Consider the following 22,080-nt stretch of genomic DNA (forward strand, 5'->3'; position numbering starts at 1 on the left):
TTTTTTTCTCGGAACTCTTCGGATCTTTTTCTAAAATATAGAAAATTTTAGAGGGAAAAATGGCAAGCGGTGGTAGTTCGTCTTCTGCTATGTCTGGAAACACAAATGATGAAGACTCTGCGGTTTCTATGCTTGAAGTATTACAAGAACAAGCAGAGCTGGAGGCAGATGCCGAGGCTGTATTAGGAGATAGCGACGCCACTAACTGCACTTATATGCTGGTTGGTTTTAAGGATACTTCACTTTGTCTTCAGAGTTCAGTATTCATTGTCTTCACTACTTCAGGGTTTCGTCTTCAGTCTAGGGACCATTGTTATCACAGTCTCAGGAAATTGCTGAAATAAGGTCTTCTTAGGCAGAACTTAGGCAAAAAAAATCACTTTTTAAGTGGTCAAAAAGGTTGATTTGATGTGCCGTTGAAAGTATTCTTTTTATGCCCCTGCAGGCTGCAACAATCAGTCGGGGGATATTAATTTACCCCTGTCCATCCGTTCGTGCATCCGTCCAGATTACACATAATCAAGGCTTGTTTTGAAAGTAGTTTTGATCAAATAACATCCACTGTACATGTAGTTGTCATTGAAATGTTTTGTTTAGGTGGCGTTGTTCATACATGCCAACTTTTTAAAATCCCCATGGGGGTTTTCAGGTGAAAGGACAATTTCGCTACATATTTAGCCAGCTGTATGGGTTTTACTGTTGTAACATATGAATAAGACAATCACTCCAGTAATTAAGGGCCTTTTTCAGTTGAACAAACTGTGCATGCACTATAATACATGTATATTAAAGTTTGTTTTTGTGTTTGATTCCTCCAAACCTTTTTAAAATTCCTGTTTTTCATGGGTTTTCAAATAAAATTATCAGAAACCAATAAAATATAAACATTTTTGTATTATCCTTTAGCTGTACATGCGGGGTACTGGTACTCGTACACTTGTCAGGAGTAGCGTTCTGTAAAAAGGGGTTGAATGAATATTTTCATTGAAAATTGAGATCTGAACAGTATAAATCTTAGAATGTGAATTTAATATACTTTATGCAAAAAGTTCAATAGAACATAGAACAATATTTCTATGTAATTTTCGAGAGGAAGTGGTGTCATCTCTCTGTGGATTCTAGTCTTCACACTTCACAACAACTCGATCTATGAATTGAGAACCAATGACCTAGCAGGGCCATGTGACCACATGGCTAATTAAAATTTGTATGGCTTGGACTTAGGGTGCACTATACTTACATTAAAGCGCACTGTTTCGCATACCAAATTTTATAAAACTTAAAATTAAAAGTTGAAATTTGGTGGATATATTGTTTAAATGTAGTTAAGCATTTATACATAGACAGATGTAATATATGTAATTGTTAACAGGTGTAATTTAAATGAAGAATGGTATCTGGAACGTTTCAGTCCCCTGCCATATTAAGTTCTCTCCTCAGCATCAGATGGCTGATTTTCAAAATACCTTATTTTGCACGAACTTTTGGAACTAAAATTGTGAGAGAATGAATTGCAAAGGGACTTACTAGTTTACCCTTTTTCCACCTACTCCATGTATGCTTTCATCCTGTGGTTGTGTCTAAGTGCCTGATATTTTATAAAACATGGTATTTGGCTGTTAGTTTTGGAAAGGCACCCCTGATTTTTACTAAACTCAGTAATATTTTTTTCAGTATGTTACCATGGCTACTGGATTTTATAACAATAGTCACTAAATTACTTATCATTGACTTGAGTCTCCACACACCAAGGATTTCAAAAACATGCACTTTTTTATGACAAAACACTAGAAATTTCTTTGTGGACTGCCTCAAAACAGCTTTATTTCAATAAAATGAGACCAAATTTTCAGAAATGACCTAACTGTATTGTATTACCTTAGAATTATTTCCTTATTATTTCAGGGTTATGTTCCAAGACAAGCATTGTATGCATGTATGACATGTAACACTAGAGAACCTGCAGGAGTATGCTTAGCCTGCAGCTATGAATGCCATGATGGACACGAACTAATAGAACTTTACACAAAAAGGTTTCTTTATGCTTAAGTCAGTCTCCCTGAAAGTTGAAAACTCTTGTCCAACATTTGGTCATGAACCTGAAGACTGCCTGCCTGGTAACTTTTTTGTGCCAGACAGTAAAACTTTTGACAAATACATTAAAACTCTGATTTAATGCCCATCGAATAATCATCAAACTCCCATATTGCCACAAATTTTCATTTTTTCCATTTTCTGTACATGCAAATAACCCCATTATACTGCCATACTTGCATATTGCCATCCGCTCATGTGCTTGATCAAACCACCATTTTACAGTTAATTAAACCTGGATCACAGTACCAGTCAATAGATTTACGCACCACAGATTACAGGAGTACATTGTTTAATTAGGTAAATAAACAACCTGTTAGGAGGATTACAATAAGCTGTCAAAGTTATTAGGATGTTGTCCTGAAAACACAATTTTATTTTTGTTGCAATAAAATTTAACAACCCCAGACTGATTTTTTTATTCTGAATAAAGTTAGATAAATAAAATTGGTATTTTTGATTTGTTCAACATGTCTAGGTAGACCATGCTGCTAAACATCCTAAAAGTTGCAGATTATTTCATCATTATGAGATGTACCAATCTAATTAAAACTAGCACTTAATTTGTCCATGACGTTCCAACAAGAATGTGGGAATGTAGTGGACAAATTACATTGGAGATTTAGAATATAAATAACAACAGTTTTCATTTTTATTTGGCATGAATTCAACATTGTTAATGAAAACAATAATACATGGTATTTTAAACACATAAAAGAATTATGTTAAGCCTGTTGAATTTATTGCCCTTTTGTCAACATTTTTTTGTTATTTATAATGTTATTTCTTTAAAAAATCTTCTCTTCTGACACTACATATTTGTTTTTGATCCATTTGAACCACACTTGGTATGAATGTTCCTTGGGGTATCCTGCATAGAACTGATGTGGATATTTTGATCTGTCAAAAAACATTGCTGCCGTTACTAAAAGTAGAACATAGAGTTCAGACAGTAGTTTTTTGCATATATATACAAGACTGTTAAGTTCAGTCAAATTCTGATATGGGATAAAAGTGTTCAGCATAATGAGATCTATCTGTGTTAATATTTTCATTTTAACCTGTTAAGCCATGTTGGAGTTGTTGCCCTCCTTCAACATTTTTTTTTGTTGCTATTTTTAATGGTAATTCTCCTTTGACACTACCAGACCAATTGAAACCAATTATTAATTTATTTTACTGTGTTGTAGAAATTTTAGATGTGACTGTGGAAATGGAAAATTCACTGACTTGTCCTGTAAATTGTTCAGGGTAAGAAAGATTTAATTCTTATTTTAAATTAAAATTACTCTGGCCCGAAAATGTTTATTTACATGTATACACTCAGCCATATGAGTAGCTCACTACACTCAGCCATATGAGTAGCTCACTCAAAAGGTAGGTTTGGATTGGGGCAATTCCAATTAACCCAAAACTTATCAAGTCCTAGAACTTAGTTTGAATAAATTGCTGTCCTCTGTGAAAATTAAATTTTATCAGTTCACATATGACAAATCTAAATGTAGTACTGCTTTGTGCATTTCTGTTAAATATTTTTTGCCAATCTGAATGAATTGCAAAATATTTTTGAACTGAAATTTACATGGAAATCTTTTGACGTTATTTTGTAATTTCAGCAATGAATTTGAAAGTATTTAATTGAATTTAATGAGTGTTTGATATGAGAGAACAACACAAGAAAGGTCACGAAGTTGACTTGTTAATTTCAACAGATCAACACAATTTCTTGACAGTGATATCACAAATGTGTAGGCAAGAGTTTGATAAAATACCCAAATTATGGAGAAGTTGAACATTACCTCATGTTAAGATATCTTAAGTATACTAATTGATGCATTTTGTATCAGTTTTCAAATAAGTTCAAAGGTGTATGGTAGATGTCATTCATTCACTGAGTAACACTTAAAATAACTAAATTTTTTTATTGTTCCTTTGTGTATGATTTTCTTTATAATTCTAGCCAATACCTTTTACTGAATTGAATTTATGTAAGGAACATGTAAGTTGTATATTTAAAAAAATGAATATGTTGAACTTATTTTGTAATTATTGTTTTATTTTCTAGGAGAAGTCAAAGTATAACACAGAAAATAAGTACAATCACAATTTCAGAGGAGTATACTGCATCTGTGATAGACCTTATCCAGATCCAGATGATGATGTGAGTACACATAATTATTTCCACTAAAACCTTTGATCATTTTATACTTGTGATAAAGATTTTTCATGATGATAATGCTTGAGCAATGTAAGGATTGTATACTGCAGATTAGTGTCCTAGGATTTTTCAAAATTTTAGGTTTCCACAGAAAAACTCTAAATGTTGATTTACTTTCCCACATTTAAAGTCTGCTTTCTGAACTTTACAAATCCTTTCAAAAATAATTTTGAAATTTAAATTTTTTACTTGGCAAATTGAAAGTGAAGCATAAAAAAACCACTTTTCCTCGCCAAAAAAGCACTTGACGGGAATGTGCAATCCTAGAACACCGAGTCTACTCAAAATGTAATTTATACACACTTAGCAATTAATGAAAGATTAAAGTACCAGTATCCTTGCGTTTGTTGACTGAAAAGAATTTTATAGCAGTAAGACTGCTGTTTACAGGTTTAAAAAAAATTAAATGCGCTAAGATATGATTTAAGAATAAGCATAAGTTTTTTGTCTTCATAATTGTGTTTTTGTTTTTTTTTTAGATTGATGATGAAATGATCCAGTGTATTATATGTGAAGACTGGTATCATGGAAGGGTGGGTAAATCTTTAGAAAAATGTGGTATACTTCTTTCAAAATTAGAATTTGATGTTAAAAAGATTAATGTAAATGAGATATTTTTACTTTGTCTGTAGATGAATGTATCATGGTAATATCATATCCTTGATATGAAGAAATTTGTAAGCACCTTAATGCCTTAAAGCTATTTCATTACCATAAAACACGACAAGAAAAAAATAGTTCACAAATGTCATCTAAAAATATTAAATTTCAGCACCTTGGTTTTAAAGAAATTCCTGAAGCTATTGATGGGTCAGAGATGATATGCAGGGGTTGTATGTCTAAACATGACTTTCTATGGTCTTATGTGATTAACAGCCACGGTAAGTATTGAAAGCAATTCAAACTATAAATTTGTCTGTGTAACAAAAAACCAAGGTATTCTTGAAAGTTGTATCACTTTGTTTATGCATTTGACCATGCATGTATTTTGCACTTACCATTTCTTAGTTATGACCGTTTTCCCACTCACAAAGGGTTATCAATGATCGTCAGTTTTTAAAGTCCTGCTCAACAAAATCTTAATTTCCTATCACAATGCTATGAATCAAAACATTCAAATTTGATTATGTTTGAAATTTCCATTTATATATTTTATATATTTTTTAACACAAAGAATAAAGACATTACTTGAGTGTATTGGGCAACTCTTTTGCTGTACTGTGTATAATGATGTTTTGAGGTCAGCTGCAGTCTGCCCTGTGGTGTGAGGATTTTCTTATTGTTCATTTAGGGCCAATGGATGGCCTTGGGCTGACATTTTTATCCCAGTGGTGTTGTTGTCTTTTTTACATAAACACCATATCTATTCTCGTTATATTTCTTAGTTTTCAAGTGTAACTTTCAATAATAATTATGTTTAAGAAATCTTTTCAAACTGTGGACCATATAATTTGGGATAGTCTTGCAATGGGAAAGTGGGGATTTATACTATCTATTTAGTTTTAAAGAATTGATCAAACTATCTGAATGTACAATGTCAATGCATTATGTTATGTATGAATAAATGTCATGTTACTATGACATATTTTGAGTTGTGGTCGTATTATCTTACAATGTTGTTTTCGTTATTGTTAAATTTTTTTTTTCATGTATGTGTGATAACTTAAAGTAAACTAAATTTCCTGAAAGTTTGATACAAAATATATGTTGTTACTGGTTGCTAGAGGAAGTTTGCAGAATAGAAGGGGGTCATATGCCCTTACCTTTCCTCCAAAAGGGTTTAAATAAGTGTCTTTTAAGAATTGATGTAGAAGGTTTATTCCTCAATTTTGACAATTCTTTTTATACAACAGAAAAAAAAAATTTCAGACATATAATTATATCACACTGTTCCTAGGAACATGCTAGAGGGCTCCTATAGTTTTTGGAGGTTTTTTTTCCTACAGCTTTTGGAAATAAGAGGCTAAAAGTGAGAAAATCATTAGAATTGACAGAAAAGGGTCATTATTGATCAGATATTAATCTCTACCATTTGAAATTCTGTTTTGAAAAGTTTTTACAAGGTGGGCTTAAGTTCGAAAGTTTTGGAATTAAAGGGGTACAGAATTCAGCCTTGCCCAAAAAATCAACTTTGATATTTGAACATTTTTGTTTTATTGAATTTTATTGGATATGACAATACACGCCTGCGTTTTTCAATCAGATTTCATATATCTCTTACCATTGGTTAAAGGGGCCACACCCATAGAAATAAGCTATTTTATTTTTTGTCCAATTTAAAAAACTATATTTTAATCTCATATTTTGTGCTATAATTTTGGTTTGATTATGAGTTTTTTATTGGATTCTTTATGAAAATACCTGCCTGTGTACTTCAATCAGATTTCAGATATATTATGGCTTTTTAGTTACAAGAGGTGAAGTTTTTCACAATCAGATTACAGATATCTCTAAGGGTTTTCAAGTTATAAGGGAAAAATGGGATCTCTCCCCCCAAAAAAATGACTAATTGATTTTTGGTCAGATTTAAAAAAAAATATTGGATTTCTTATTACAATCCCTGCTTGCATTTTTCAATCAGATTTTAGATATCTCCTAGAGTTTTTGAGTTACAAGAGGCCTAAAGGATCACACTCTAATTATTGTTCCAATTTAAAATTTTTTTAATTGCAAGTCAAAATATTGTGCAATATTGTATCCAAACCAGTTGTTGTGTCCATAATAAACAGATAGTCCCTATGTTTAAGTGTGTCAAAAACTAATATGGTGTTCATATTTGTTCAACTGGCTGCAGTTGTTTCATGCTGCACTCCACGAAGCTTTTTATTAAGTCATATGAAAGGGAAGTTGACCATAAGAAATAATCGCCTTAATTAATTCTTTTTTTTTCTGCATTTATCAGTCTTATTTTGCATTATAGAAACAAAGAAAATAGAATTGGGCGAGACCTCTGACAGCGTGGATGTTTCTTGTAACAAGATTGAAAAACGTAAACTCGACAATGCCAGTACATCTAAAGGAAAACTTTCACCATCAAAGAAGAGGAAAATAGATCAAGTATTGATATCATTTGTTTTTATGCCCCACCAAAAGTGGTGAAGTATTACATGATATGCTCTAAAAAATATTGTATTTCACTGTTCGTCCTGTCTATTCTTACCAGACATTTTCCAGACAACAATATAGAAATTTTCAAGGATCTTTTTCAAACTTTGTACAGTTATTGAGTATTATTGAATACTGATCAACTTCAGTTTCAGATTATTTACATAAAAGCTACGGCCATTGTAATTTTTTACCCCAAACAGTTTTTTTTTTATGGATTGGAGTTATCTTTCTTGACATTTTGCCAAAAGACCACTGACACATTTTAGTTCATTTGGAAGAACTTGTACAAAATTAGATACTTTTGATATGGTTTTTTACTACAGGATGAAGGAGGAAAGAGCTGTCATTTAAAAGAGCTACAAGAAAGAGAGCTTACACATCAAGACTCAGCGGCCTTCTTTGATGGATGGAGAAGTAAATTGTGTAAATGCAAAGACTGCATGGTATGTTGATAAAATAGTCCATTGACTGGGAGAGCTTCCCCCTCATCAACTACATGATGATTTTCAGGTGCCTTTATACCTCCCATTCACAAATTAATTTGGCATCAAAGAATATTCTTTGGTTCTTAAGTATAAGCCTATATTTGTACCCCACCTAGGTTAAAACCTCAGTCCTTGCCTTCAAATTTTTTGTCCAGTAGCCCTTTGGGCTAGCAAGTTTGAATTTTTGGTAGCCCGAACTCAAAACTAATAGCCCGAAAAATTAAGAAAAAAATAAAGAATTTATCAATGAAAAATGACATGCAAATTATCCGAGGAGTTCGATTGACATCGCTAAAATTTCAATACCGAAAACTATCGACGGACAACAACGACCCTCAAATCAAAATAAGAACCACGGTAATTTTAATTTAACAACTAAATATTATGTTGTCCTACAAGTATTTGTTTAAGATTTTATTATATAAATCGATTAGTTTATATTTAGTTTTACTTTTAATCATTGTTTTTTATAGTAACTCTAACATAAAATAAACGTTGCGGCATATTGCTGTTTTTAATTAACGCCTGGTTTTCAGATATCGTCAGGTTTAACACGGAATGATTTGACACAAAACGACAAAAGGTCGCGAAAGTAAATAATGACAAAAATAAACAATAGTGACATAGTCGTAACTTTGTAATTATATTTCGGACAGATTGTAAACACAACAACGTACTGTAGGTCATTGAAACATTTTAATCTTACACCTTCACAACTCGAATCTGACTAGCCCGGTCGGGCTACGGACATTTAAACTGTACTAGCCCAAGGATGATTTTACTAGCCCCGGTCTTCGGGCTAGTGGCCAACGTCGAGGACTGAAACCTAGATATTTTTAATCACAAATAAAGAAACTAAACAAATGTAAGTATTATCATGTAGCCCAATATCTAAGCTTCCTATTTGTGTCAAGGAAGTTACAGTCACATTTGCAGCTTTTTAGATAAATGCAAATACTTAGCCTACCCCACTAAGACTTGCTAAAACTGCCATATTTTTCAATGACATAACATCTAGAGTATTTATGCTTCAGTTAAACATGGCTTATTTATACCCCCACTTGCAAAGTGAGAACAGATTAGTGAAATTTTTTTTTAATTTGCACAGTTGTTTAATACCATAAAGTTCAGGTTAAGTTCCAATTTTCTGCAAAATCCAAAATGTAGTTTTTAAGGTATGTAATTTTAAGTATTTTGCCTTCCATCTTTTTTTTGTGCCATTACATGTCAGGGTATAACATAGTGTTCCATTAATGTCTGATTTTTTACTTGGTGAGAATGGATATGACTATTTTTCATAGACATAGATTAAACCTAGGAATTTAACTTGGTATAGTAAATCCCAGTTGTGCACCACTTATTGCAGACCTCTCTTCTGTATTGTTACGAATCACAATTTATGGCTAGAATTAAAAAAAAGACCCTTCCAATCAACATTTGGTAAAAAAATTTGATAACATTTTCAGATATTGGGACGTTATTTTTGCTCTTAACAACAATATTTATACTAAAGATATATATCTCTTGAAGAACTTTTTTTGAATAAAGCAAATATTGATAATAAAGAATGTCAGTTGTTGGAATATATTGGGGCAACTATTTTGCAGAACCTGTGTATAATGTTGTTCTTGGTCATGTTGCAGCATGCCTTGTGGTGTGAGGGTTTCCTCATCATTCATTGATGGTCTCATTTTCTCATCTCAGTGGGGTTCTTGTCTCCTGGACATATTCACCATATCCATTCTTGTTTTTAAATAAAACCAGTACTAGCAACCCTTCCCTATAATGACCTCCTGCTTATAGGGACCTTCTTTATCCCTACCAAGAAATTCCCCATGTTTTTAACCTCCGTATAGAGACTACATGTAAAACGCAACTACGGACCATCCAAAACTTCCCACCAAACGCACATCCCTGTGTAGAGTGACTTTGTTGTTGCTCAGACAAAACTGGTTGACATTTTTTTCTATCTCATTCAAAGCAAGATTTGTAAGAAACAGGATTTACGGCAGTCAATGAAACAATTCTCAAATCCTTCAAGAACGAAATTCAGATTAACTAATAAAAACATTGAGTTTAAAATAATCTTCATTCTTGATGTGAATACTGTTTGCTTATTAGCTAAGGAAAATCTACTTGTAAAAAATAGCTTCTCGTAGAGAAAAGCATTGGATTTTAATAAAAAAAAAAAAAGAAGATATAAAACTTCTAGACAGCAGGAAGCCTGCATAGAAAGTGGTGTCGGGAAACCACAGATTCAGAATTTACAAAACTAAAATTTGAAGTGTTAAGCAAATCTGAGGACAATGCCTTTGGATAAATTATTTTAATATAAAGATAATTTCTGACAAAGCATTTTAACAGAAAAAAAAATATTCATTTTTTTAATAAAATTAAAAGACATTTCTATGTCAAAGAGAGAATTTAATATATAAACATTATTGGTGTTATTAATTTATAAATAATAGAATTGCTTATTCATGCATTAAATTACTTAAATCTTGATTACCTCTGTATAAAGACCCCTGCCTATAGTGACCTTTTTATCTATGGCCCTTGAAAGGTCACTCTTGACAGGTTTAACTGTATGTATCAATTTTAATTGACTTTATTAAGGTAACAAATTGTATTTCTTGCAGCTTTACAAACAGTGGATTAATTTGAAAGCCTTTAGTTACTCTTTGACATCTCTTACTGAGAAACTGAATATTTAGATACCAGTTGGTAAAATGTATAGGTATAATTACTTTTACAGAACCTGTACTGTGACCAGAGCATAGGATTCTTAACAGATGAAAGTGATACTGTCCATGCCTACGAAGTGAGGGGGAAAGAGAAGACCTTGTCATCACAATATGACCAAGGATTGGAGGCCTTGTCCAATATGAACAGGCTGCAACAAGTAGAGGTTTTACATGGTAATTTGAATTTATAGTGAAATCTGATTAGTATAAATCTATAAATTGCAGTCATGTTTTGGTATCAGTTGTTTGTCAGTGCCTGGTCTGTTACAGATTACTCTACAACTACATGTTGCAGTGACTTTATACTTCACAGATATGCTATATTGTGAAATTTGATTTTAGATTCTATCAACGTCCACATCCTGTTTGACAACTTTGTATATGGTTCAAATACAAAATCATAGTAAACAGTTTTCTCTGCAAGTTCTTATTACAACAACTTGATATTTTAATATAACTTCTTATAATGGGGTTCTATTTGGGACTTGTGTGACAACAACTTCCTCTTTGCCCATTTGGTGTGTATTTTGACCATATGCTTTTGAAAGAAAAATTTGCTATATTTTTTTCTGCAGCTAAATGTCTATATTTTGACACAGCTTGATATAGGTTACCATATTGTTGGGTTCAATTTTGAATTATGCAACAACTCCCAGTTTGCTGGCTATTTATATATTGACAATAAGATTTTAGTATATATTTTGTAACAGTTTTTCTACAATTCCTTGTCACAGTCTCTTGGTATTTTGACATCAGCTTCTTGTAAGTTAGCCATATTGTGGGATTTGAGTTAATAAGAGCTTTGCCACAACTACTTTCTGTTTGCTGACTTATGTTTATATTTTTGATCATACATTGAAGTTGGGGTGTATGTGTATCATTAGTGGGTGTTGGCTCACATTTCTGTTAAGAACAGAATCCCTTAAGTAACCAGTTACATGAAATTAACCAAACAGTCATTCCTATTTTTATACACCCGTCTAAGACAGGACGTATTATGGTATACCGTTATCCGTCTGTTCGTCCTCAACACTTCGGACGATGACTCAACAACATTTTCACCAACTTTTATGAAACTTTGGTGAATTGTTCATATCTGTTGATGTAAGCTCAATTTCCATTTTTATAAATTTCAGATTTATTGTTTCAGTGTTATGAATTTTTATACTTATAAAAAGGGAGATTTTTGAACTTTCGCACAATAACTCAGAAACACTTTCCCTAACTTATATGAAACTTTGGTGAATTGTTCATATCTACTGAAGTAAGCTCCCTTCCAATTTGTATAAATGTATATGCCTTAATAAATATAAAAGGTACTTAGTAACCTTGTCAGAAAAGTGTATTTTGAACAAGATAGAAATGTATGGGTGAAAAATCAAGACAACTAACTTAGTTAAACTTGAAGTAGCCTTGGTAGTGCCAAATTTTTTGTGCATTTTATATCTACTTCCTTTTTTTTTGGTGGGGGAGGGTTTTTGACAGGACTCACAGTTTCTTGTTGATCATATAAATTCATTAAAAGCATAAGGACAAGTTAAAAGGGCAATGAGCGTATCAAGCAATTAAAGCGCAGCTCTTTATTTAATTTAATGGTCAACAGACCATTGCACATGATTATAATGTTCATAATGACAAGATCTATCAGCATTCAGAACCAGTGACCTACTTTACCTTGGAAGTTGTGAAGTTGTCTAAACTCTTTACGGGTTTCATACTTTTCAGTTATTCCTTTAATTCATTTATACTTAAATAGTTAATGAAATATATTTAATAAATAATTTGTAAGACCAATTTTATACTTCCATGTATGTTCATTTAATTTTATTGAATTATGTTTACCAATTTATTGGGTTTTCTTCAATAGGTTATAATGACCTGAAATCTGAACTGAATGAATATCTGAAGAAGTTTGCAGCAGATAAGAAAGTAAGGTTTAGTTAATTAGTTATTAAAACATCAAAAACATAGTTGCAAAACAAACAAATACTGGTATTCCTTTTACAAACCTTGCTAAATTTTAGTGCAAGAAATGATTTTGTTCACTTTTTTTAAATGCTCATCTTTTGACTGATGAATTATGGTCTGTCATACGTTGTATTATAACATAGCAAACACTCTAAGAGGTTTTGTCACATTGAATCGCTCTGCCTGTCTGTGCAGATTCATGTCCTGTTCATAACTCTTTTCTTTCTTGTCATTGGCACATGAATGTATCACCTGGAGACATTGTGTCACATGCATTTATGATCTCTGTATGACCTTGACCTCAGTGATTTAATTGTAGGTCTTTATATGCCCATCAATTTTGCTCTCTAACTGAAAAAACACTTATACAGCTAATGCCACAAAAATTTAGGATATTCTTTGTATCTGTAGTCATAGTTTCCCATTTGTTTTCTATGAAATTTTGATTTTACTTTTCGATTTTTGGCTTTTTTTTTTTAAATGAAAAGCAGGGTGTTTTTTTTTCATTTTCGCATCCTCACTGAAAGTAATTGCCATGAAAACTTCGAGATATCCATTACATACATTGTCACAGGCTCCCTTCCGTTTTCTGTAACATTTTGATTTCACGTTTTCAATTTTTTTTACACTTTTACATAAAAAAGGATTTTTTTTTTTTCTTTTTCTGTGCTCTAACTGAAAAATGCTTTAAGGGCATACCACCAAACTGAAGGATTTCTGTGTGTTAAATGAAATGCTTTATGTTTGGTATATCAGCAGATGGGCATATCAAGCTGCTCTTTATTTAATATGAGAGTTCGATCTTGACCTTTAAATGACTTTGAATTCCAGTTAACATTTGGCCAGGTGAGCTATTGCCATCACTTGGCATCTGTCATTGTCGTCATTAACAATTTTTCAAAACTCTTCTCCTCTGACACTACTTGACCAACTGCAACCTAACTTGGTATGAATATTCCTTGGGGTATTCTGCATAGAACTGGTGTGTGGATTTTTGATTCGTCGAAAAACATGGCCTCTTTTATCAAACAAGAGGCTCCCAGGAGCCTGAATTGCTCACATGGTAATTTTTCACCATTCAAGGGCAATAACTCTTACAAGGAATTGTCTGACAACTTTTATCCCTGGAGACTTTTTTAGACCTTACAATAAGGATCATTTCAGCAATTGAAAGAATTTGGCTAAACCTAACAGTTTTGGAGATGAAATATGCGAAAAACTATTGTCTGACCCCTAGGTTCTATTTTTAGTAACGGCAGCCATGTTTTTTGACCGATCAAAAATCCCCACTTCAGTTCTATGCAGGATACCCTAAAAAAACATTCCTACCAAGTTTGGTTCCAATTGGCCAAGTAGTGTTAGGAGAAGATTTTTGAAAGAAATAACATTAAAAACAGCAAAAAAAATGTTGAAAAGGGGCAATAACTCAAAAATGGCTTAATGGATTAAAAAGAAAATTTGACTTTTATCTACATCAGAATTTAGCTAAACCTGAGGGTTTTGGAGATATATGTGAAAAACTACTGTCTGACCCCTGGGTTCTATTTTTAGTAATGGCGGCCATGTTTTTCTACAGATCAAAAATCCCCACATCAGTTCTATGCAGGATACCCTAAAAAACATTCATTATGTTCTTATGTCCAGACAATAATTTGAGTAAAAGTGAATGGATCTCTTTGAAATTGTATTACAAGGTACCATAACAAAAAGGAAGACTGGGAATAATTTTAGGGGTTATTTCTTATTATTTAGGGGTTAAGTAAGAATAAGGGGTCATAAGGGGGCCAGAAACAATTTTTTTTTTCTGATTTCTGGATAATAATTTCAGTAAAAGGAAATGAATCACTTTGAAATTGTGCCACTAGGTGTCATACCCCCAAAGAAAGGGTGGGATTGATTTTTGAGGTGTCAATCAGATACAAATATCCTTTACTGAACCAATCAAAACTGATTATGGTCAAAGGTAACTCAACCCAGGCAAAAAGCATGTGGCTATTTATAAATGGAAGGTTGAATGTTGCACAATCACAAGATATTTTCGGTATTGAGAAGCTGATTTACCTTATAAAATAACATACTAAATTCCCAAACAATATTTATTCCACCAAATACTTCCTAAACATGTTGTTTTTGGCAGGAAAATCAGTTAAGAAATAGATAGTAAAATTCCCTAAGTCTGAAAATAGTACCACAGTTGTGATGTACAAATATGGACTTGAAGCCATGATATAGGGTTTCTGTCATGGATAAACTTCATTTTAAGGTAATGATAATTAAAAAAACAAACAAAACAAAACAACTAGTGTGTGAACTTTAAATAACAAGAATAAGATTTATGTTTTTTTCCTGGCAACTGTGTTACCTCCACACTACTGACTTTCTGAAATTTTTTGGCAACACAAGTTTTAAGACCAGAGTAGTCTATTAGATGTACCTGATTAGATAATTCTAAATCTATAAATGTATTGAAAGTAACAAAGACTAAAAAAAAAGTTTAGTAGACAATGCTTCTAATCAAATGAATTTTTCTTCAAATGAGCCATTGAGGCCCAAAACAAATGAAAAATTGTAATTCCCAATGGGTGTGCTGTCAGCAAAAATTTGCTGGTAAAACATCGGTGAAGAACCCTGAGTGTGTATGAATTAGATGAAGTGTTTATGAAGAATTACTAATCATAATTTGATCTTTTTAATTTTTGTGTTAATATAAAAATGGAAAATAAAAAACGGTATTAAAGTTATAATTACTGCAGTTGATGAAAAAAAGTTAAATATTGACCTATGAATAATTCATATTTACATAAAGAGCAATGCACATTTTGAATACACAGATCAATTTTTAAATAGTACAAATTGGCACATTTTGATGCGGGACCTATGAATGTTGTGTCACATGTGCTGAATACAGTGCCATCCAAAAATCCTGGGTAACTCTGCGTAGGATATTTTTAACAATTCTTGTGTGGGGACTTTTGATGCGGCAAAAAGCATGGCTGCTGTTACTAAAAATAGACCATAGGGGTCAAATTGCAGAATTTTACAAATAACTTCAAAACAGTTGGGTTTAGCTAAAATCTGACTGGTGTAAAATTGTTCAGCATGATATGGATGGACCTGTGCCGAAATTTTCAGAAAGATCTGATAACGAATGAATGAGTTATGGGTCCTGAAATGGTTTTTTATTCCTGAATTTTACTTTTCCAATTTTAAAAATCTTTTCCTCACTACTGGATAGATTGAAGCAAAACTTAGCATTTAATGTTATGTAGAACATCTTTAACTATTCTATGTGGGAAGTTTTGATCTGGCGAAAAACTTGGCACTGTTACTAAAAATAGACCAAAGGGGTCAAATTGCAGATTTATGCACATAACTCAAAAACAGTTGGGTTTAGCTAAAATCTGGCTTAAGATCAAATTGTTCAGCATGATGAGTTGGACATATGCCAATTTTTTTGGAAAGATCCATAGATGAGTTATGGGTCCTGATATGGAATTTTTTTTTAAATCTTTACCTCTGAGACAATTTGTAGGATGGATGGTAACCAAACATGGCATGAATGTTTGATATCCTTAACAATTTTTTATCTGTCTAAAATATGGCTACCACTTCTAAAAACTAAAAATTGAGGATTTGTTGAAATTACTCAAAAACCAATGGGTTTAGCCAAATTTTCTTTTGGTGGGGGGAATTGATCAGCATGGTGAGATGGACCTATGCCAAAATTTTTATAAAGATCTGTTGCACTATGTTGGAGTTATTGACATTTCAGGGTCAAAAAATGACTATTAGAGATTTATTTTATAATTTTATAATATGAAAACTGGGTGGATAACTAAGATGCTCTCTATTGATTAAATGCTTCTTGTGACTATAGTATGGTAAGATCAAGAGTCCAGCTTTAGAAAACTAAAAAGGCTATTTTTGACCAGGTGAATGATTCAGGCTCTCTAGAGCCTCTAGTTTCTTTAAAAATTGAAAGTGACAATGTATATGTGAATTGGCCTCATGATTTTTATTTTGTTTTGTTTTTAATTAAGTTGTATAAGTATGTAGTCTTAAAAGTGGCTCTGAAGTTAAAATTCTACAGGTGAACATTGACTATTTTGAATACGTGAGTGTGTGGGTATAATAGCCTACAACCAAGCATCACACTTACACATTTTTCTTATGATTGTTAAGACAATGAAAACGGATGATAACTGAAAGGCACAAGATAGGATAGGTAAACAGATCGTTGTCCATTCCTACCAGATCTAGATGCTGTAAACAATTCTTTTTTTTTTTATTTTTTATCTGTTGGAATTGCATATATTAATTTTAAATCATTTATTTAAAGGCTACTTTCTCTTTGCATTCTTTTTTCTAACCTATTTCTGTGGGCCTGTCTGATACCTATTATGGTTTGACTGTAAGTCTATATTGTTAGCCTGGCAAATATACATGTTATGTGATGATAAAATAATTTATTATTATTACATGTATAAATCAAGCTTTACAACAAATTGTTGAAATTGTATTGTCTATTATGTTATTAAAAGACTGTTAAATATTAGGTGTATCACTTTTAATGAAATGTCAAGAAATAAGGAATTAATTGCCTACTGAAATTTTGGCAGACAACTATCAAGTCATTCTGTATTGTTTTACAGGTTGTGACAGCAGCTGACATCAGAGAATTTTTTGGTCAACTTGAAGCGAAAAAGAGAAATAAAAAATCCAGTGGAGAGGGAATGAGTTACTTCTGTAAATAGAAAATTTGCTGTCACTCTTGTATTGTTTTAATTGTTGATTTCATTTATTTCTCCATTTTTTAGAAGAAATGTTTTTTTTTTAATGTTGTACAAATTGCATTGCATACATTTTGCCAAACATTCATTCTTTGACTTTTTATAATTTATGCATTATTAAACTGTTTTATCAGAATGATATCAACATTTAAATGAACTGTTAACTTGGACTTGAAAGTATTTACTTAAATATCTATTTTGATTTTCATTTGTACCAATGATAAGGAGATGTCCTTCTTGGATTATTTCTCATTTTAAGTTGCATGCTGTATTAGGTAATTGAATTTAATTAAAAATTAAAAAAATAAGTTGTCATATTAACTGAATGAGTTTCATATTAACATAGTTTTTAAGACCTACAGTGTACATACCTAGCACAAAATTGTGTTATCACAGATCTGCCTATTGAAGATCTAAAATTCCTTATTTTAGTATATTAGCTGTGATTGTCATCAACAAAGATATTATACCATCAGTCAGTCTATCCATTACTCTTCTGAGAAAAGAATTTTCAGCTTCTAATGGAGGGAATGTCAAGATATTTGGTATATTGCTAGATTGTACAATATCTCTCCTAGCCTCCTTTCCAGGTTTTTGCTTATCTACTTTCTGTTCATGGTATGACTACTTGTTAAGGGTGTTGCATAATGAAAATTATTCATAACAGATTACTCAGCTTCTATTTTAGGGATTGTTGAAATATTTTGGTATATTGCTTTTGCATATAACTTATGTTGTGTCTCCCTTTTCCAGGTTCCTCACTTATCTACTCTCTGTGTTTACAGTGTACTTTGACGGAAATGGTTGAGTTGAGTATTTTAACATGATGTAGTGTGCAACGTCAGGCAGTATTGGAAACACACAAATTATGCAGGAAAAGTTAAAAGATCCCTAAAATCCTAAAAGGAAATTGCTGGTTCATTGTAGTTAGGACAAAAATGAAAAAAAAAGTATGAACCGTTGATTCATAGCAGTTCTGGACACAGAGATAGCATTTCCTTGTTTAATTTGATGGTTTTACTGTCAAGTGACAAACTTTTAGAAATGCCCATTCTGATTCACACATCAACAACCACGTAAGTGGTAGATTTACAAGATTCACTGAAATTAGATTTTGTCGAACGACATAATTTCTTGTATGTCTTAAGATTTGTGATATGGACTACATGACATATGCACTTAATTGCAAAATACAATTTAGCTTAATTATGTAGAAAATTACTAAAAACACAGGTAGTAGACCAAAGGTCTTAAGTGAGCTCATTTCATCACTTTGCATCCATGGGTGCTCTACCATTGTCTATACATTTTTCACTTTTTTGTTCAACTACATGAAAATTCTTAAAGAATGGTTATCAAACTTGACAAAACTGATAAATGGAAGGAAGAGTCTTTACAAATGTTTTGGATCTGTTTGATTGCTATCAAAGCTTCTGATTGGCCAATTTTCAAAGATTAGCTTTAGGGATATTGACCTTATTGCCCTCCACCAACAATTCACTTCTTTGTGTGGGTTAAGTGGCTAAGCAGCTGACTCATCTTGAAACTTCTAATTTTCATATATGATTACACCATTTACAACAATTGTAAATCATTTTCATTTTCTAAAGTCTGCACCATAACATAATGTATATAAAATTATGCTTATCCTTCTATCCTCCTATCTTAATATGCTGTCATGTCAGGGACCAAGCTATTCATAAAAAGGGGACAATACATGACCCTGTTTTAAACCCAACTTGATATTTAATTTAATAGCACATTCAATATGAATAAGTACTTTTCACAGCATTAAAACAAAGAATACTGAAACCCAGTTTATTTAAATCACTAAATAATAAGTTTGTTAAATATGGAAATGCCGTCAAAACTACTAAGTAGGTTATTTTCAAACTAAGGTGTAGGGGCATTAAACTATGAATATTGCCTAAAAATATCAATTTGATTGTGATAACAAAAGTTCTTGATAACATAGTAAAATGTATACATATAAGGTCAAAAAATATTTTGTAGTATTATTTCATTTTAATGATGTCTTAATAGTACCACAATTTTACATCATTAACCAAAAACTGCTGAGAATTGTGAGATTTGTTGGTTTTTTTTCCCCCCAACATATTTACATCCAGAAACTGTGTCCACACCCAAGACACAACTTTACATTTTCACATATGATAAACTCTGTAATAATGAATGTATTTACTAAATATGGAGTTGTTTCTTGGGTGTGGACACCTTTTCCTTGACAAAAATATAACTAGAAAGTGACCAAAAATGCAAAATTTGACAGAATATCTTAATCTTGGTAAAATTACAATCAATTTTTCTGGGCTATAAATGCAAGAATTATCGGAGGTTTCTGTGTGTTCTCATTTGTGATGGATTCAAGTCTCCCAATTTACAATTAAACCATTTAACTCTTATGATTAATTTTCAGTTGTATTTTTGGACAATAAGACCCATTTTCATCCCTTCTCCTTTACTTATCTTGTTTCTATAATAGATGTAGGCGAACTCAAATGATTAATTGTACATCTGCTTCTTTTTAAGTAATTGTCTACCGGTATTCTTCGATACTGATTTCGCAGAGATATTCAACCCATTATTGCACCCCAATGTAAAAACAAGTCAACTACATCGAATCTTGCCTATTGAAGTACTTGGCTTTATTATTTCAAATCCAGTCCACTGGAATATTAGTGCTGGATTATTTCTTATGCTGGTAGTTTTGATGGTATTGTCATTCTTTAATATGTTCTGAGCTAGCTTTCAGTAACTAACCATTCTTCAAGTTGTTGTCCGGGCCTTTCAGAACTAACTTAAAGGTGCTTTTACACTTATTGAAAACCCTTTGATGATCTCTGAAAGTATTTACTAGTTAGGTCATAGTTTGAATTTAGGTTATACGCTAGTACATTTTTTGCATTTCTCCATATCCATTTTTTTCATTCTGGTAGTACTACATGTATAGGGTTAGATCAATTATGAAAATTTTGTCTTATTTTGTTGAAATAAAGATGTTTTGAGGCAGTCCACACAGAAATTTCAAGTGTTTTTCCATAAAAAGTACATATTTTTCTAATCCAATTTTGGTGTGTGGAGTTCCAAGTAATCTATAAGTAAATTTGTGATCATTGTCATTAAATCCAGAAAACAATGGTGACATTCAGAAACTAGCACAGGGTGAAGGCATGCATGGTGGAGGTGGAAAAAAAAGTAAAAGTTTTCGATTCATTTTCTCGCAATTTTAGTTCCTAAAGTTAGTGCGAAATAAGGTATTTCGAAATTCAGCCAGCTATTCTGATACGGCAGGGGACTTTAACATTCCTGATACCTTTCTTCATTTAAATTACACATACTGTGTAAAAAAATAATTCCAAATCATCTTTCAATTATACCGAAGAAGATGTTTTCAAAATGCTGGAATTTTTTATCGACAACATAATTGTCCAGTGTGGCGGACTTGACTTTTTATGAGCAACTCGGCGGGTGTTTTTAGAAAAGCAGAGGACGCTTAACCTACCGGTGCACCTGGTCCATGCTCCCAGTTTTAATTGGAGTCCGAGTTGCTCATTTACTTTTGTTACTTTGTATGTATTATTTTAGTTACTGTATGTTCTTTGTCGTGTTTGTCACTTTTCCATGTCTGGTCTTTGTTGTTGGATTACACTCTTGATTTCCGATAGAATCTTGGTTCCCTGAATAACTCATTCAACAACGGTTGGCATTCCAATGGGAACAAATTGTGCTCCTCTACTTGCTGACTCATTCCGTCACTCTTATGAGGTCGACTTTATAGCTGATATGATATGGAAGAAAGACCATCGTTTAGCTAGATCCTTTAATCTCAGTTTCCTCTATATAGATGACGTATTATTAAACAATCCTAGTTCGGGGATTTGATACATCACATCTACCCTCCAAGATTTGAGATAAAAGATACTACAGACACTGTGAAGTCGGCTTCATATCCTGACCTACACTTAGAGATCTATGGTAAAGGAAAACTAATGACCAAACGTTACGATAAACGTGATGACTTTTCATTTAATATTGTCAACATTTACTTTTTGTTATTTTGTATGTATTATTTTAGTTGTTTTATGCTCTTTGTTGTGTTTGTCTGTTTTCCATGTCTGGTCTTTGCCACTGGAATTACATTCTTTTGATTTCCACTAGAATCTTGATTACTCTTTACACCTGCCTACCATTACATTTATTATGTTTGTCTATGTATAAATGCTTAACTACATTGAAACAATATATCCATCAAAATTGCAACTTTTAGTTCTAAATTTTACAAAATTAGTCACCTTAATGTAATTATATAGTGCATCCTTTACTACTTTTAAAACCTTCTGTTCGTCCATAGACATGTGATTAATTATAGGTCTCTTGTTCATCATTGATATCTTTCTGGGTTTCAAATATTATGTTTCAAAATACCACAGTACAAATTATATGGGCATAATGCAGGTATAACCGCCCTATAACATCTGAAGTAATACATTTTGAAATATTGGTTTAGAAGAAGTAACGAATAAGAGATTAGTACCCCATGCCCCCATATTTATAAATAGCAAATAGCTAAGTATAAAACTCGAAATATATTCAGGTCACATCTGAAATAAAAGGTTAACAATATGAATATGTAATAAAAAATGTGAAAATTT

General features: G+C 32.1%; 1 protein-coding gene across 2 annotated transcripts; it reads left to right on the forward strand.

Moving 5' to 3' along the window:
* Nucleotides 1-36: 36 nt before the first annotated feature.
* LOC148624152 (putative E3 ubiquitin-protein ligase UBR7) lies at nucleotides 37-22,080 on the forward strand. Of its 2 annotated transcripts, XM_088566689.1 has the most exons (12): nucleotides 37-221; nucleotides 1,906-2,033; nucleotides 3,285-3,345; nucleotides 4,160-4,255; nucleotides 4,792-4,845; nucleotides 5,085-5,193; nucleotides 7,233-7,369; nucleotides 7,744-7,863; nucleotides 10,661-10,823; nucleotides 12,517-12,578; nucleotides 17,270-17,363; nucleotides 18,161-22,080. In XM_088566689.1, the coding sequence occupies exons 1-12, from the start codon at nucleotides 60-62 to the stop codon at nucleotides 18,232-18,234; spliced, it is 1,260 nt and encodes a 419-aa protein (XP_088422815.1). In that variant the 5' UTR covers nucleotides 37-59; the 3' UTR covers nucleotides 18,235-22,080. The 2 variants fall into 2 exon arrangements, with proteins under 2 accessions (XP_088422815.1, XP_088422816.1); XM_088566690.1 differs by lacking the exon at nucleotides 18,161-22,080 and having other exon boundaries at nucleotides 17,270-17,715.

The sequence above is a fragment of the Perna viridis genome, chromosome 2 (assembly GCF_037379345.1).
Source record: "Perna viridis isolate PV_CMFRI_1.1 ecotype Kerala chromosome 2, ASM3737934v1, whole genome shotgun sequence".
Classification (NCBI taxonomy): Eukaryota; Metazoa; Mollusca; class Bivalvia; order Mytilida; family Mytilidae; genus Perna; species Perna viridis.

Excerpts from the sequence above, each read along its gene's own strand:
- LOC148624152 (XM_088566689.1), top strand. The coding sequence starts at position 60 with ATGGCAAGCGGTGGTAGTTCGTCTTCTGCTATGTCTGGAAACACAAAT. Across the intron at positions 4,256-4,791 it reads ATCCAGATCCAGATGATGAT|ATTGATGATGAAATGATCCA; the intron begins GTGAGTACACAT and ends TTTTTTTTTTAG. Across the intron at positions 12,579-17,269 it reads AGTTTGCAGCAGATAAGAAA|GTTGTGACAGCAGCTGACAT; the intron begins GTAAGGTTTAGT and ends ATTGTTTTACAG.